This window comes from Lathamus discolor, chromosome 4 (genome assembly GCF_037157495.1).
Source record: "Lathamus discolor isolate bLatDis1 chromosome 4, bLatDis1.hap1, whole genome shotgun sequence".
In the NCBI taxonomy this organism is placed as follows: Eukaryota; Metazoa; Chordata; class Aves; order Psittaciformes; family Psittacidae; genus Lathamus; species Lathamus discolor.
The window spans coordinates 64,374,523-64,390,254 of NC_088887.1; the positions used below are offsets into that span (position 1 = coordinate 64,374,523).

Below are 15,732 nucleotides of genomic sequence, written 5' to 3' on the forward strand. Positions count from 1 at the left end.
AGAATGGGTTGGATTGGAAGGGATCTTAAAAAGATCAAGTACAGTACAAGTACTAAAGAGACATCCCTGTCTGAACTTGGAATTTCCCTGGAAATTGCAATTCCAGATTTTGTGCATTCCCAAAACACAGTCTGAGCAGCTTGGGTCTTAATTTATGCCTAAAACGTTCTGGTGTCTGCTAGTTGGTGAAGATTGTATGTGAATCCTCTCAGTATACTAGTGGGATAACTTGTGTATTTTGTATTCTCTTACCCGTGCAGATGAGGCCCTCAGTGACACGGTTTAGTGGTGGACCTGGCAGTCCTGGGGTAAAGGTTGGACTTGATGATCTTAAAGATTTTTTCCAACCTGGCTGATTCTACAGTTCTTTTGCCACAGCAATCGCCAGCCTTATTTATAATGTGTTAGGTGTGCTTGTGATTTTTTTGTGTTTGTTTGTTTATTTTTTTGTAAAGTCTATAGTGGTCAGTTCTGTTTTCAGGGAGCAAGAAATTGTGCCATGTCTAGTCAGAATCAAGCCCGTAGTTCACAATAAACTGCTGCAATGACCATAGAGTAAGTTATGATGAGTGTCATTCCCTTGCCAAGGTAAAAGCTATGTTATTTTACTCCAGATAATGCCGGGTTCTTTGCACCAAAGTGAATGAAGGAACTGAATTGTGATTCTGTTTCCATTCCTTCCATTATTTATGGATGTGCACAGTGGATTAGGAAACTGTTCCAGCAGCATAGAGTTCTCTCACATGCTGGTGTTTCACAGGTGCTTGAACTCATGCTGAAAGGGAAGTAATATGTTGTGCTTGCAAGGAACCAAATGCTAGATTTGTTTGTGCATTTTATTATTTCATTAAAAAGCAGTGTTTAAGTACAAGAAAATACAGTAGTTGATCTCTTTAGAGTATATGTCCTAGTTTCAGGAGAGATGCAGTGAAACACAGCTAAGCTCGTGAGAGCTGCTTTGGGTCTAATTTTTTATGATGTACATTTAATTGATTTTAATTGTAACCTAATACTCCTGTCATTCGTTTTTGTAGTATGTAGTTGCAGGTTAGTAGGAAAAAGTAGAGCAGGGAACTTTGACATAAAAAACCTAGATGTGAAAATAGATGGCACTGTTACCTAATCCTCCTTTTATGCTCTTATTTTAATGTTACTGTCTTCATAGAGTCTTAGAGTCTCTCAAATTTTTTAACATATAACACTATGAATATTTCATCATTACACTGTAGAGGATGTTTGCCTCTTTATATTAATATGAAGGCCATTTACATTTGTATATTGAAAAAAAACAAAAACCACTTCCCTTCTCAAAGGCAGTAGTTTGTAGTAAGAGTTCTATCACAAGGCATTGTAACTGTGAAAAACATAAGTTGTAACATGCACTTTACCTGAAAATTCAGACTATATTACAGTGTGTTTGTGCTTTCTTGTAGGGTTGCCTTTCAGGAGCATTACATATTGACGGGAAGAGTGGAAGCTCCCTAGGATACAAAGGTAATACCAAAAGTGGTGCTTTGATATATTTTTCAGAGAAAATGTATACCAAAACTGTGTCATTCCTAAATTTAAGTAGTTTTGTATTTTCTCATTTTAAAAGGGTAGACATTCTTGATCAGGGGTTTGTTCTACCTAGAGCCAGCCTAGCAATGTTAATGTTTGCATAGAAAGCACAAAGGATGCTTTAGAACAATGGTTCCCAACCTGTTTGTGTTGAAGTCCTGCTTGAAGTGGTTGGTAGCAGTCCACTTCATAATGCATATGCTTGGCTTTAACTTAAAGATACATACACATTTATTATTTAGAGTGTCTTTGGGCTTCTTGAGAAACACATGTTGCTGGTGCATGTAGACAACAGGGTAAAACTATGTTTTTATCCGACTTTGGTTCTAGAAAAAGTAGGATATGAATACAAGCTGTAAAATTTAAGAAAGACTTACCTGGTTTGAAAACTAAATAACATCTCCCATTGTTTAAGCTGTTAAATTTTTTCATTCATTTGTAAGCGTGTATCAGTGGGGTTTCGGTTCTTCAACCTGCCTGATTAGATGGAAAGCATTTCTCATAAGCCCTGTTGATTTCTTAACATCAGCTTCTCAAATGCAAAATAGAATTGTTACTATCTTCTGTATTTCAGGTGACACAGACAGCTCACTGGAAAATACAGCTATTTCTTTATCCAAATGTTCTTTACAGTCAGAATTTACTGAAAGTGGAAAAGACAACAGCATCAGATCTTCTAATGATTTCCTCCAAAGTTTCAAAGTCTGGGATTGGTAAAAGGCATTTTCTCTTCAGCTCTCCTTTATCATTTGTTATCTTTCATAATCTAGATAAACCATAAGTAAACAATACATTCAGATTGCACAGATGCAGAAGTCGTTTCAAGATTCTTTTCATCTCATAAAGAACTGTCTGTGGCTGAGGTATGAAATAATGTGAATTCCAATTCTAATGAGGAATATTGTCTCACTTTCTAGTCTAATCTGTGTATGCTGGAATTGCTAATGGATACAGGGATGATATAAACTGAACTAGAAGGAAAGCAAAGACTGATAAACAGCTTTAAGTTTATTTAGAGATAATTTGATTCCAAAAGCCAAGAAGCATCTTTTCAGGGCTGGTTTACACCAAATATGAAAAATAATTTAAAAAAGCATTTTGTATTTTCAGCTTTCCTGGAATTTGGTGATTGGTGATGAAAGGAGAGGTTTTTACCTGCTGCAAATGTGCTTACAGCCTGAAAAGTCTAGCTATTCTTACTAATCTTATGTCAGCAGCATTACTAATTGTTGTGGTTAAAATCTTGTGAATAATAGTGCCTTTTATCCAAAATGATTTTACTCTATTTGTTATCAGTCAAATACAAAATTCTTAAATTGAACCATGTTTACATTTTTATACAGACTTCTCTCAATGCTCTATATGTAGTATGTGAGAAAGGTATTGAGTAATTTCCAATTATTGCTTTTTTGTATTTGTTTAGGTTTGATGATAAGCAAGATTCATGTTGTGATTCAAGTGGTCTAGAAAAAGAAGAAAAGACCATTAACTGGTCTGAAACTGATGCAGTTGAAAATACAGCTATATATGTGGAAACAGGTAAATACTGAATTTTAAATATTTTTACAGCTCTGTGTGAAGTATAACATGTATTTTAAAAAACTTTCTAGTAAACGTATTTCTGTTTGATTCAGAAATACAATGATCAGCAGAAATGTATTTTAATTTGGGGATTTAATCTTTAATCAGTGTGAGTAACACGTATAGAGTTAGTCTAGGAGGTCCAGGCATTCTTGATGAAATATTAACATACATTTAAGAAAAAAAAGTCAACTTTTTATAAAACGGGTTGCCATGTGACTTTATAATATAAATGAAGAAACAGGATGGTTTGGAGGGGGTTTTGTTTATTTGTTTTGGTTTATTTTGTTTTAAGTAGCTAGCTGCATTACCAAACAGTACAACTCTTTTAAGCCGGATATCTTTTTTCAGTTTAAGGTTGGAAAACTGGCATTAGGTAGAAAAAGGATGTTAACTCAGGAAATCCTAGCTAGAAGGTTGTAGCAGGGACCAACTGGCATTCATTCACAACAAATGTGTGAAAATGCTGCTACAGTTGGAGGGTTTGTGAATCAGTGTAGCTCTGTTGTAGAGGGTTTTAGGTTTAGGAGGACATCAATGTATTCTTTCTGAAGTGTATATGGAACTGTAGAGACAGACAGACAACCAACCAACCCTAAAGTGCCTATAAGGAACCTCAAAAGTCAGGCAGATCGTAAAACTTCCCTTCAGTTATCTGTGAATTTCGGGTGTTTGACTATTTGTGAAATCCAACCATTCCTCACTGTGCTTTCTGCAACTTTAATCAGCTTCTTACACTGTAATCTGTTGTGTCTGTTTCTCCTGTTGCGAACAGCAGTTTCTTAAGTCTTGTTCTCTTAACTTTGATGTCAGGCCAAGGTCTAGTCAGCAGCAAATCACTTGTCTGAAGACCTTACAGAAAGTTCCTTACAAGAGGAGGTTTGGGCTACATTATGATTCAGGCTGTGCTTAGATTTCATACAGGTATCTATGAGATTTCTGTACTGAAGTGGAGGCTATAGTTTTACTTCTAAAACACCATTGATCACTGATCATTTCAGCCAAGTCATAGAACCCAGCTTTGAGCAATTCGGCATAATTCTTTAGGAGATTACTTTCTCATTTTGCTACATCTTGCTCTGTATTTGTTCTTTAAATGGCTAAAACAAGTTTTCGCTGTTTTGGAACAGCAATCATGTAATTATTTATCTAGGATTAATTTTCTAATGTAAAATGGGTTTTTTTCTTTCCATAGGCAGCACCTTACCTTCTCATTTGGCAGCAAATACACAAGAAAATAGTGACCAAAATATTACCAATGGTTTGCTAAGGAAAATTCTAAGTGGAACTAATGCTCAAGCATGTAGTAGTCAAGGCTTAATACTGCCTCACATCAGTCAAATTTATAATGAATTATTTGTCATACATCAGAAGCTCCAGGTAGGAACTGGAATCACTTTGTAACATTACTCAACAAAATGTTTAAAGACTCTTATTTTTGACAGAGAATTCAGAAATTACTTGTATACTAAATAACTATTACTTTTATACTAAGACTATTAGTTATTACTATTATTTATGCTAATCACAATGACTCATGTACTAAAATTCTATCATCATCCACCTCTTCCTCTAAATAAATTTGCCGATTTGATAATGGTACTTTGTCTTGCATAGTGGGTAGATAATACCAACAGTCTTAAGGGAGTTTGAACACAGTGCTTCGACATCCAAGAGTGTCTTGTGATGCACTGTGGGCATAGAAGGAAACACCTGCAAGTACTGCTTCTCCTGAGAGCATCCAAAACTTTTCTCATGACCTAGGCATTCATGGCCTCCTCTTAAAACCTTCCATTCTGCCTTATCTTTAGTTTTGCACTGCTGAGGAAACCCAGCAGTTCATCCCCTAGAAGGCCTAGGCCACTAGCAGAAGAACCTGCTATATGGCTTTAGTCTGTAATAGCTCCCATGCTTCTGCTGGTTTCCCCATCAAGACTACCTTTTGCATCATATGAGATACAAAATTATTTTTGTCTCTTTTTTCCTCACTGCTTTTACAGGGGTGCTTCCCACTAATCAAAGAAACAACATAATAATCTCATGTTCAGTGTTGACAGTCACATCAGACTCTGTTTCGTCTTACAGTTAATATTATTACCCAAAACTTTTGAAAGCAAAAGCCTAGGTTTAATTGTATTAAGTTTATAGTTAACAGCCATGTAGAGTTGAATTTTGTATTCTGGGAGGCTGAACCATCCTGATACACCTCAAAGTCATTTGAGTTAATGTCTGAGGAAGCTGAACATAGATAGCCATCAGGATGTTTTTAATGAGTAAGCTATTAGGTAACGCTATAATTTTACAAGAAGCTAAGCATATCTCTGGGAGAAAAAATTAAAATTCAGTATAAAATGTGACAATTTCATGGTTTTTAAAACCATTTCAACTTTTTTTTTTTTTTTCTTGATACAGAGGGAAAGTTTAGCACAGCAGGAATATGCTCTCCAACTCCGGAAAAGAGAGCATTTTCTAACAGAACGAGAAACGGTGCTTTTTAGACATGAAGCAGCTTTGGCTAAAATACGTGGTGTTGAGGAAGAAGTTCACACAAAATTTGGAATTATAAAAGAGGTGCAGTAATACATTAAATCACATTTATTGCTCTACATGCCATTTAACTTATCTTAAGCCATCATGTTTGCTGGATATATACTGCTAATTTTTTTAAATGCCTGAAATCCATAATTGAAACATTTATATAAAAAGTACGACATAAAATATTTAGGGGTTTGTATTGCTTCTCTTTCAGAATGGTGCATTTAATTTTCTTACGCATAGATGCATTTCACTGTTATAATTTAAAAAAGAGGTAACTTGTTTCTAAAATAAAAATATATGACCAGTATTAGAGAAAAAAATTGTGGTCTATCTGTACTTCTATGTAACTTAAATTAGTATCTTTGCATTAGCTGTAGTTGAAGTAGATATCCTTGGGAAGGCTTGAAGACATAATGAGATCTTATGACATAACAACTATTGCAGAGAGTATTAGCAAAAAACACTCAAAGAGTTCAAAGGAAGAAAAGATCAACCTAACTTTGAGAGTGTGGGAGGAAATGAAATGGTGTGATCTTGCTATAAGAAGAGGTGGTAATAACAACACTGTTCTTGTGAGTATTTCCTATTGAATTTAGGTCTTGTAAAGTTTCGATTACTACCCAGAAGGTCACCAAGAGAAGTCCTGAGATGTGTGTAGTTTGTGTCAAAACCATAAGCCTGAGAAAGCCTGAGATATCGCATTTCTTTAAACGGTGCAGATAAACCTTTCCCGCAAGTTGTTGAGGGAGGATAAGACTACATTTTAAAAGGGGGGAAAAGGCGTCGGAGTGGGACCTCAACTTTTGAACAGGGAAGGAGTAGGCTTAGGTGTTAATTTAGATGTTGCAAATCTTCCAAGCATATAAAAATGTTACACCAGTTAGAGCACAGGCTGGTGAAAACACAGCAAAAATTGGTGGTTATCTGGGAAAATCTGTGGAGGAAGACTAAAAAAATGGGGTTCCTGTCTTGTCAAAAGGCAGAGTTCTACAGCTTTCAACTTAATGTCAGTTCTTTAAGTAAGTAAGTAAATAAATAAATTCTGGAAAAAAAAAAAGCTATGAACAAACCATGGCAAGTGTCATGCAGAAAACAATGTAATAACTAACTACTAGCATATGTTAATCATAAATTGTCAAATCAGTCTCATTTCTACTACAGCAAGGTAATGGCCATTGCTAATAGAGGAGGAGGTGTTATATGTCTGGGCCGAATTAGAAATGTTTTACATAGTTTTGCATGGCATTTTTGTAATCATGTGAGTAAAATATAACATAAATGTGGTGCAGTTAGTGTAAAGACATAGTGAGACAGTAGTTCACAGTAAAGTTGAAGGAATGTACCTAGTGGATTTGGAGTATCTTTTCAGTCCAGTATTATTCAGTATTTTCAGTGAGGAGTTTGATGGTGAAAAAGAGCACATTCATTAAATTTGAAGTAAATAGCAAGGGAGGGTGAATTTCAAGCATGCTGAAAAAGAACATTGGGATTAAAATTGATCGTGACAAATTGAAGATATTGTAGGTCTGAAAAAACTGTACTATTCAGGAGGTGTGAGTGTGCAGTACTGCATTTGAATAGAAATATCAGCTACAGAAATAGAGGATAATGGGTGAATGCATGGGTTAAACATACAGGATGAATTGAGGGTTAATGTGCCAATCTTCAGCTACATAAAAGGCTGCAACAAAGAGGAAATTTTTTTTTTTTTCATGTTTGTGATAGAAGCAGTGAGGGAAAATTAGGTTAAGTATTAGGAAAAAACATCTGGCAAAAATAGGTAAGCATACAGAGAGGTAGATTGGCAAGACTGTAGTGTAGTATTGGAGGACTTAAGAACAGACTAGGCACGCCTGGGAAAAGTGAAATGGGATAGCTGGTTATGATATAGATGACACTACCTGGTGTATATAGAGGTGTATATATATATATATATATGTATAAATATATGCATATAAAATAGTATCTTGTAGAACAGTAACTAAAAACATCAGTGTTATCAGCACTGTTCCCAGGCCGAAAGTCAAAAACATAGCACTGCACCAGCTACTAAGAAGGAGAAAAAATGACTGCTACTGCTGAACCCAGGACAATGCTCCATCCCTGGCAGTGTTCAAGGCCAGGTTGGACAGAGCCTTGGGTGACAAAGGTTTTTGTGAGGTGTCCCTGCCCATGGCAGGGGGGTTGGAACCTGATGATCTTAAGGTCCTTTCCTGTTGATGCGGGAGTCACGGACAATGCGAAAACGATCAATGTGATAAAGCAATTGCCAAAGTTTATTGCGCACACACTAGGTTATATACTGATCGTGTTCTTCCAGCTTGTGTTACATCCCTAGATACAGCAATTCCATTGGCTAACATGCAGAGGCTAACTTACATCACGAGCTAACAACAACAGTTCCATTGGCTAATGTTCCAACATTCAAAAGTTAGCAATGTCGACTTGCTCAACATTGCTTGCCGACCACAACTTTTCAACATCTTAATTCTGAGGTTTCGCATCCTGTTTCCAACTGTAAGACTATGCAGCATCAGCAATCTTACTTCCATAATATGCCTCCCCAGACGCTCTGGGGTAAAGGAGCACGAGTTCTGTCCAAGGCCTCTTGCTTCTGCTCACAGCTATGACAAACCTGCCCACACTTTCCAACCCTAACTATGATTCTATGTTCTTAATTTTTGTATTTCTATAGCAACATGAGGCAGAAGTTAAACAACTGACAGAAGTCTTGAGAGAAATAACTAAAGAAAATAGGAGGCTGAAGTCATCATTTGAAACCTTGAAGGAAGTGAACGACTCTTTAAGAAAACAGGTAAAATTAATTATTTCCTGTTATCAGTAATTTTACAAGCTACACTCAGCTATTTTAAATATTTGAATTGCTTGAGTTTGGCAAATTGCTGATTTTTTTTTTTTTTTTTTGTAAAACAAGAAGTGTGTGAATGGCTGAAAGTATTTTCTGCACCTGTTTGAAATTTAGCCTGACTTTTTACAGTACAAATAAAGTTGGACTTATTCCTCTGACCCACTAGCAACAGTAGAGACTTATTCTTTCACTTAGAGAACGTCAGACCTAACTCCTAGAATGTTGATGGTTCTGGTGCACCCTATCTTTCTCTTCCCCTTGCTAACCTCCAACCCCCTGCTTCCATGCTCGTGACAGGGGGTTGGAACTGGATGAGCTTTAAGGTCCCTTCCGACCCAAACTGGTCTGTGATTCTGATAAGTTAGGCGTGAAAATAACAAAAGCTAGGAGAAGAGGCACAGTTAAAAAGACTGTCTGTAGAGGGTTTATGAAGAAGAGAAGCCTAGTAATACATTGGTGTAAAATAATGAACAATACAGAACAGGCTAGGCAAATGTTCCTATTTCTTCTTTATTGCCAATAAAGAAAAGGGGGTAGCTTTTGAAATTGAAAATTCCCATTTCATTCCGATTTGGAAAGTGCAAGTGAAGCATAGTTGTTCAAAGATCACAGGAAGAAATGCCTCCAGCTTTGTGGCCACTTAATCACAGCCAGTACGCCTAGAGGGAGAGGGAGAAGAGGGGTGGCCATAAGGGAAGATTATGAGAGTAGAGGAGGGGTGACTGTGAGTGGGGAGCATGGATGGCCATGAGGGGAGAGCAGGGGCAGCCATGAGGGGAGATCATAAGGGGAAAGCAGGGGTGGCCATGAGGGGGAGATCATGAGGGGAGAGCAGGGGCGGCCATGAGGAGTGAAGGGGATATTGTGAGGGGAGAAGAGGCTGTGCAGGGAGATTGTGATGGGGGTAGACATAAGGGAAAATCATGAGGAGAGGTAAGGGAAGAGCACAGGCAGCCATGGGGCCTGAGGGTTGACCATGAAGGGAGATGACGTGTGACCCTGAGGGGTTGATGCAGCAGCAGTGCAGTGTGGGTCACTATGGGGCATAGATGAGGGGTGGCTGTGGGTGGAGATTATGAGAGGCATCCATGTGGGGAGATGGGTTTGCCCTTAGTGACATTGTTTAGTGGTGGTTTATTGGTTTAGTCAGTTCTGGGGTAATGGTTGGACTCAATGATCTTAAAGGTGTTTTTCAACTTAGTTGATGCTATGATTGATTGATTCTGTGATAAGTATGCTGCTCGTTGTATACACAGAGCATGTTTCTTATATTTGAATAGAGTTTACAGTTTCCTTAATCTTTTCTCGTGGAGTGAACTGGTTTTGTAGCATGGTCAGTAACTGTTTCATTTTGCAGAGAAGAAAGCTATCATCTTATTAACAAGATCATTCTTGAAAAGTGCGCTCTGTTTTCATGTCACTGCTTCATGAAAAGTAATGAAATGTATACTGCCTCTATATCCTGAGTGGCATTGTAGTGCCTATTCTTCCCCTGCAAATCGAAAGGTTTGGCTGCAAATTGTCAAAGAGCCTCTAGTGTCTTATTTATCCTGGAGCAGGTTGCTCAGAAAGGTGGTGGAGTCTCCCAGCTTGGCAATATTCCAAGGCTTTCTGTACACAATGCAACTGGCTCTAGGTGCCCCTGCTCGAGGAGGGGCATTGGACCACATGTCCTTTAGAGGTGTCTGCCAACCTCAACCACCCTGTGATTCCATGATTTGTTGAGGAGTTGGATGATTATTTTGTTTCTATCACATCATATGCTCAAAAGCAAGAACTTGAACTGAAATAATGTAGGTGCTCAGCAACAATATCAAATTGTTTCAGTGCAATAATGAAGTCAAGAAATGAGTTTTGAATTTACAGATACTTAAATATTTTCTGATTCTTTCAGTTAAGTGATGTAACTGAGCTGAACAAGAAGTTGGAAGGTCAAGCAAGAAAAGTACAAGCTCGTTTAGAAAATCTACAAGTAAGGTTTATTTTTACATGTACCTGCTTTCTTTATAGGTGATAAGTTAAATAAAACCCATTTTTACGTTTTGTTGTAGAGGAAGCATGAATTGTTAACAGTACAGAAGTCTAAGAATATCTGTCAAGTGGTGCAACAAAGTAAACCTGTCAAGCAGGAAAAAGTGGTAACGTCGAAAAATGCTAAGGTAAGAACTGGTCAAAATGAAAGATTCATTTGAAAAACATTAGGTAGTGGAACATTCTCTGTGTATCTGCTAGAAATCAGAAAATGTAACTGCCAATTTCAGTTCATGAGTGAATTAGTTACAGTAAGAAAAGATATAGTTTATATTGGGGCAAAACAGTTAAAGAATTAAGCTTGTTGCTGTTGGATTTTATATTGTGTTTGTATATACTAATACATATATATTTATTTATATGGCATGTTTTGCTCTTCCTGTCATGTTATCTTTCATCTGTCAATTAAAATTATAACATGCTTACACTGGTTTCTTCTACTGTGTCAAAGCAAATCTTAAACTCATTCTGGTTACTGCTACAGTACAGCACTGTTCTTATGAATAAAACCAACTAAAAAGTACTCGGTCTGAAGTATCAGATAAATAACTTTAATTTTCTAAGACAAAAATTGTTACTACTGTTACTTTATTTGGGGCCAAGCGCAGGATAAACTATGCAACTGATTGATCTGTGCAGCACAGTACAGGGTCTCTGACACAGCATCTCTGACCCCTGTATGCACAGTAGTCTCAGTAAGGATTACCACCTTCTACCTGTTGATCCACATCTGTTTACCTTTCCCAGAGATAATAGTAAGTTACAGGTTGTATTAAAAGCATACAGGCTTCTCAAACCCTAGGTTCAAGGTCCAGCAGAGCACACGTGACCTGTTTAAGATCACTTATTCTTTTAATATAATGTTTTCACAGGCTCTGACTTACCTCCCATATTTTATCAGGCTCATCATCCTTTATGCACGTCTCAGAACAAATATATCTCTCAGTCCGTTACTGGCTTAGAAAAATCATTAACTTAAAAGCTGAAATATCTGATGTCATATATGTATTACAGCTACCAATGAATTCACAAGTTTATGAGCTCCTAACTTGTCTTATGGATTGGATCTCAGACCAGCATCTTAGCAAAATAAAAATACATGAAGAAAGAGAAGGCAGTCATAAACCTCTGGCTATTGAGACCTCAAAAAAGATCTGCACCCAGGAAAGATGTATGAAGGTAAAGGGGTTTGGATTGTTTGCTTGTGTTAATGTTTTCAGATTTATGGGGTTTTTTTACATGATTCTGAGAATATAGCAGGTCAGCCTGTTTTATACATGCCCAGCGAGTATTTGCATATGTAACCCGTTCAACTCCAAGAGATGGTTGTGAGTTCTGTTTGTTTTTCACTTACACATTAGTTTCATATACTACATGTAATTTTACTTCTGTATATGTTTGCAGCTTCTGCCTATAGCTACTGAGCAACTCCAGTGGATGCCATTTGTGAATTCCAAACTACACATGCCTGTGATTAAATTTATTTACTGGTCTATAAGACAGTTAGACACTGGTGTTCAGGTAAGATAAATAGTCCTCTTGCAGTATGTTGGGTTTTTTTAACTTAAATTCATAGAAGATATTAATAGAGTTTTTATTTTAAGTACATATGAAAAGTGGATGCTTTCAGGTAGTATATATAAAACCTGTGCTGTCTTTACAAAGCATAAATTGACAGTGTTTGCCACAGATAGATGGCAAGTGAAAAAATAAATTCTTTTTCAAGCTACTTTTAAATTTTGCATTGTGTATCTAAACATAATTTTCTCAGTTTCTCTCTTAGGTGGTGTCTAAGTATTTCAGAAATTATATTTTTACATATGTATTACAAACCTTCTGCATTAGAAAAGACTTTTCAGGTTCACTTTATGCATGGAATTTGTGGAAAATGATGGAGTAAGTGTGTGACAAAGCCAGGAAGTAATTTTGATTTTCATGTTCTCTGTTCGATGTCTAACTCTAGGCACTCCTTATTCTCTGACTAGACTGCTGTAAGAAAAGATCTAGCAGTATAATAAAGGAAAAAACAGTAGACACACTGTAGAGACTCAGTATAGTACACAGTGCTTTCGATAGTGCTTTTGCTAAAGCAAAGGTAGGAAATCTTGTAAATATTTTGAGTTTATTAGGATAATGAGCTGTTGGTTTTATTGCTAATAAGAAACTGTATTTTAAATTAGCATATTGTGAAGTTTGATTCTGAAGTAGTATTTCCGTATGGTTTATGATGAAAAGGCTAATAGATCTGAGCTGCAGAGTGTTCTTAAGGTTCATGATGAATGAAGAATGAATGAAGACCTTGGGCCCACTGTAGGAGAAGATCTGGTTCGAGACCATCTTCAAAATCTGAACGTGCACAAGTCCGTGGGACCTGATGGAATCCATCCGCGGGTCCTGAAGGAGCTGGCGAATGAAGTTGCTAAGCTACTGGCCATCATATCTGAAAAATCATGGCAGTCAGGTGAAGTTCCCGACGACTGGAAAAAGGGAAATATAACCCCCATTTCAAGAAGGGGAGACCCGGGGAATTACAGACCAGTCAGTCTCACCTCTGTGCCTGGTAAAATCTTGGAGCAGATTCTCCTGGAAGGCATGCTAAGGCACATGAAAAACAATAAGATGCTTGGTGACAGCCAGCATGGCTTCACTAAGGGGAAATCCTGCCTGACCAATTTGGTGGCCTTCTGTGATGGGGCTACAGAATTGATGGATAAGGGTAGAGCAGTTGATGTCATCTACCTGGCCTTGTGCAGAGCGTTTGACACTGTCCCACATGACATCCTTCTCTCTAAATTGGAGAGATATCAATTTGATGGATGGACCACTCGGTGGATAAAGAACTGGCTGGATGGCCGCACACAAAGACTTGTGGTCAATGGCTCGATGACCGGCTGGAGACCGGTAACGAGTGGTGTCCCTCAGGGAACGGTGTTGGGACCGGTCTTGTTCAACATCTTCGTCGCTGACATGGACAGTGGGATTGAGTGCGCCCTCAGCAAGTTTGCCGATGGCACCAAGCTGTGTGGTCCGGTTGATACGCTGGAGGGAAGGGATGCCATCCAGAGGGACCTTGACACGCTTGTAAGGTGGGCTGATGCCAACCTCATGAAGTTCAACCACAACAAGTGCAAGGTCCTACACCTGGGTCGGAGCAATCCCAGGCACAGCTACAGACTGGGCAAAGAAGAGATTCAGAGCGGCCCTGCAGAGAAGGACTTGGGGGTGCTGGTCGAGGAGAAAATGAACATGAGCTGGCTTCAGTGTGCACTCGCAGCCCAGAAAGCCAACCGTATCCTGGGCCGCATCAAAGGAGCGTGACCAGCAGGTCGAAGGAGGTGATCCTGCCCCTCTACTCTGCTCTTGTGAGACCTCACCTGGAGTATTGTGTGCAGTTCTGGTGTCCTCAACATAAAAAGGACATGGAACTGCTGGAACAAGTCCAGAGGAGGGCCACGAGGATGATCAGGGGACTGGAGCACCTCCCGTATGGCCCGACAGGCTGAGGAAGTTTGGGCTGTTCAGCCTGGAGAAGAGAAGGCTGCGTGGGGACCTCATAGCAGCCTTCCAGTATCTGAAGGGGGCCTGTAGGGATGCTGGGGATGGACTCTTCATCAGGGACTGTAGTGACAGGACAAGGGGTAACGGGTTCAAACTTAAACAGGGGAAGTTTAGATTGGATATAAGGAGGAAATTCTTTCCTGTTAGGGTGGTGAGACACTGGAATGGGTTGCCCAGGGAGGTTGTGAATGCTCCATCCCTGGCAGTGTTCAAGGCCAGGTTGGACGAAGCCTTGTGTGGGATGGTTTAGTATGAGGTGTCCCTGCCCATGGCAGGGGGGGGTTGGAACTAGATGATCTTGAGGTCCTTTCCAGCCCTAACTATTCTATGATTAGATCATGATTCTGTAAATGCTTTTAAAGGTTATGATTTCAGGCAGCATTGTAGAGTTGGGTGAAGATGAGCTTATTCTGGAACCAGAGGCAACTTAAATAATGTCAGTGTGTCAGGGGCCCTCATTAACTAGTCTCATTATGAAGTATGTGTTGATATGATACAGTGGTAATGTTATTCAGCTGCTTTTGTAACACGAAGTAGTATATCCTGTACAGATTACATTCCAATACATGGTCAAACAATTTGCTACCTGGTATTTAATCATTAGGGAAACATATGTATCTCTATATAGTACACAGGATTTTAATGTGGTTTAATGGTTATGCTAACTCTGCATTTTTTGAAACAGCATGCAACAATGACATCAACAATGAGGAGACTTGGTGAAGATATTTTCAAAGGCATAGTAATTAAGGGAAACCCACATAGTTCTTCTGAACAGTCTACAGAGAGTAAATCAAAATTGGCAGCTTTTTTTAAGAGTTCATGTATGCCTTTGAGATTTCTCTCAACTTTAATTGTGCTTAAAACAGTGACACAAGGTAAGTTCTGCTTTTCTAAATGTTTATTTCAGTCATGTGCCTGGACAAAAAGCATTTCAGTGATACTGTAGAGTCTCCTATGCTCTATTAGTGAACAGTGGATTTACTTGAGTTTTACTAGTTTGTGAAGCAAAACATATTGGAAACAAGTATGAATCTTGCTATGAATCTTTTAACGTTGGAATTTGCATGTTCCTTTTAATACAACGACTTCTTGTCTGACAAATCAACATTTCTTAGGTGGGGGAAAAGAGATGTCACCGCAGCAGCAATTGGTTTACCAAGATCTTTGTTGCATTGAATCGCAAAGCTAGTTGCTCTTCTATAAACTAAATAGCGGATTTTGCACAGTTGCTTACCTATCCCTGAAAGGCTGATCATCTGCAGTGCCAAGTGTTTATTTTCTGACATATTAGTTATCTTTATAGATAAATTGCATGTTCATAGGTATTTCTTATGTATCTTTAATGACATAAAGTCACTCATGTAGTGGATGGTAATTGTTGGATCAAATTGTGTGATACAATATATGTCCTTGAAATTGCTTTATCCTTTGATCTAGTTTAGTATACAGTCCAAACTCCAGCCCTTACCTGTCTGCTGCTCCCCTCTTCTCCTACTAAGTCTGGCACTGCAAATGGCTATGCATAAAATATTATCTATATTGAAAACTGCTACTCTATGAAACTGTCAGTCCTTGATGCAATTGTCCTTTCA

General features: G+C 38.3%; 1 protein-coding gene across 7 annotated transcripts in view; it reads left to right on the forward strand.

Moving 5' to 3' along the window:
• The window catches only part of CCDC138 (coiled-coil domain containing 138), a 37,748-nt gene that overhangs the window by 366 nt on the left and 21,650 nt on the right, over positions 1-15,732 (forward strand). Inside the window, exons 2-13 of one of the 7 annotated variants that reach the window (XM_065677821.1) lie at positions 261-314; positions 1,434-1,494; positions 2,135-2,273; positions 2,984-3,099; positions 4,337-4,521; positions 5,554-5,712; positions 8,375-8,494; positions 10,443-10,520; positions 10,600-10,707; positions 11,594-11,758; positions 11,984-12,100; positions 14,823-15,015. In XM_065677821.1, coding sequence (XP_065533893.1) covers positions 261-314; positions 1,434-1,494; positions 2,135-2,273; positions 2,984-3,099; positions 4,337-4,521; positions 5,554-5,712; positions 8,375-8,494; positions 10,443-10,520; positions 10,600-10,707; positions 11,594-11,758; positions 11,984-12,100; positions 14,823-15,015 — 1,495 coding nt within the window. Of the gene's footprint in view, positions 1-260; positions 315-481; positions 556-1,433; positions 1,495-2,134; positions 2,274-2,330; positions 2,424-2,983; positions 3,100-4,336; positions 4,522-5,553; positions 5,713-8,374; positions 8,495-10,442; positions 10,521-10,599; positions 10,708-11,593; positions 11,759-11,983; positions 12,101-14,822; positions 15,016-15,732 lie in introns of those variants that run through there. The other 6 variants (XM_065677822.1, XM_065677825.1, XM_065677823.1 and 3 more) reach the window with 6 other exon arrangements.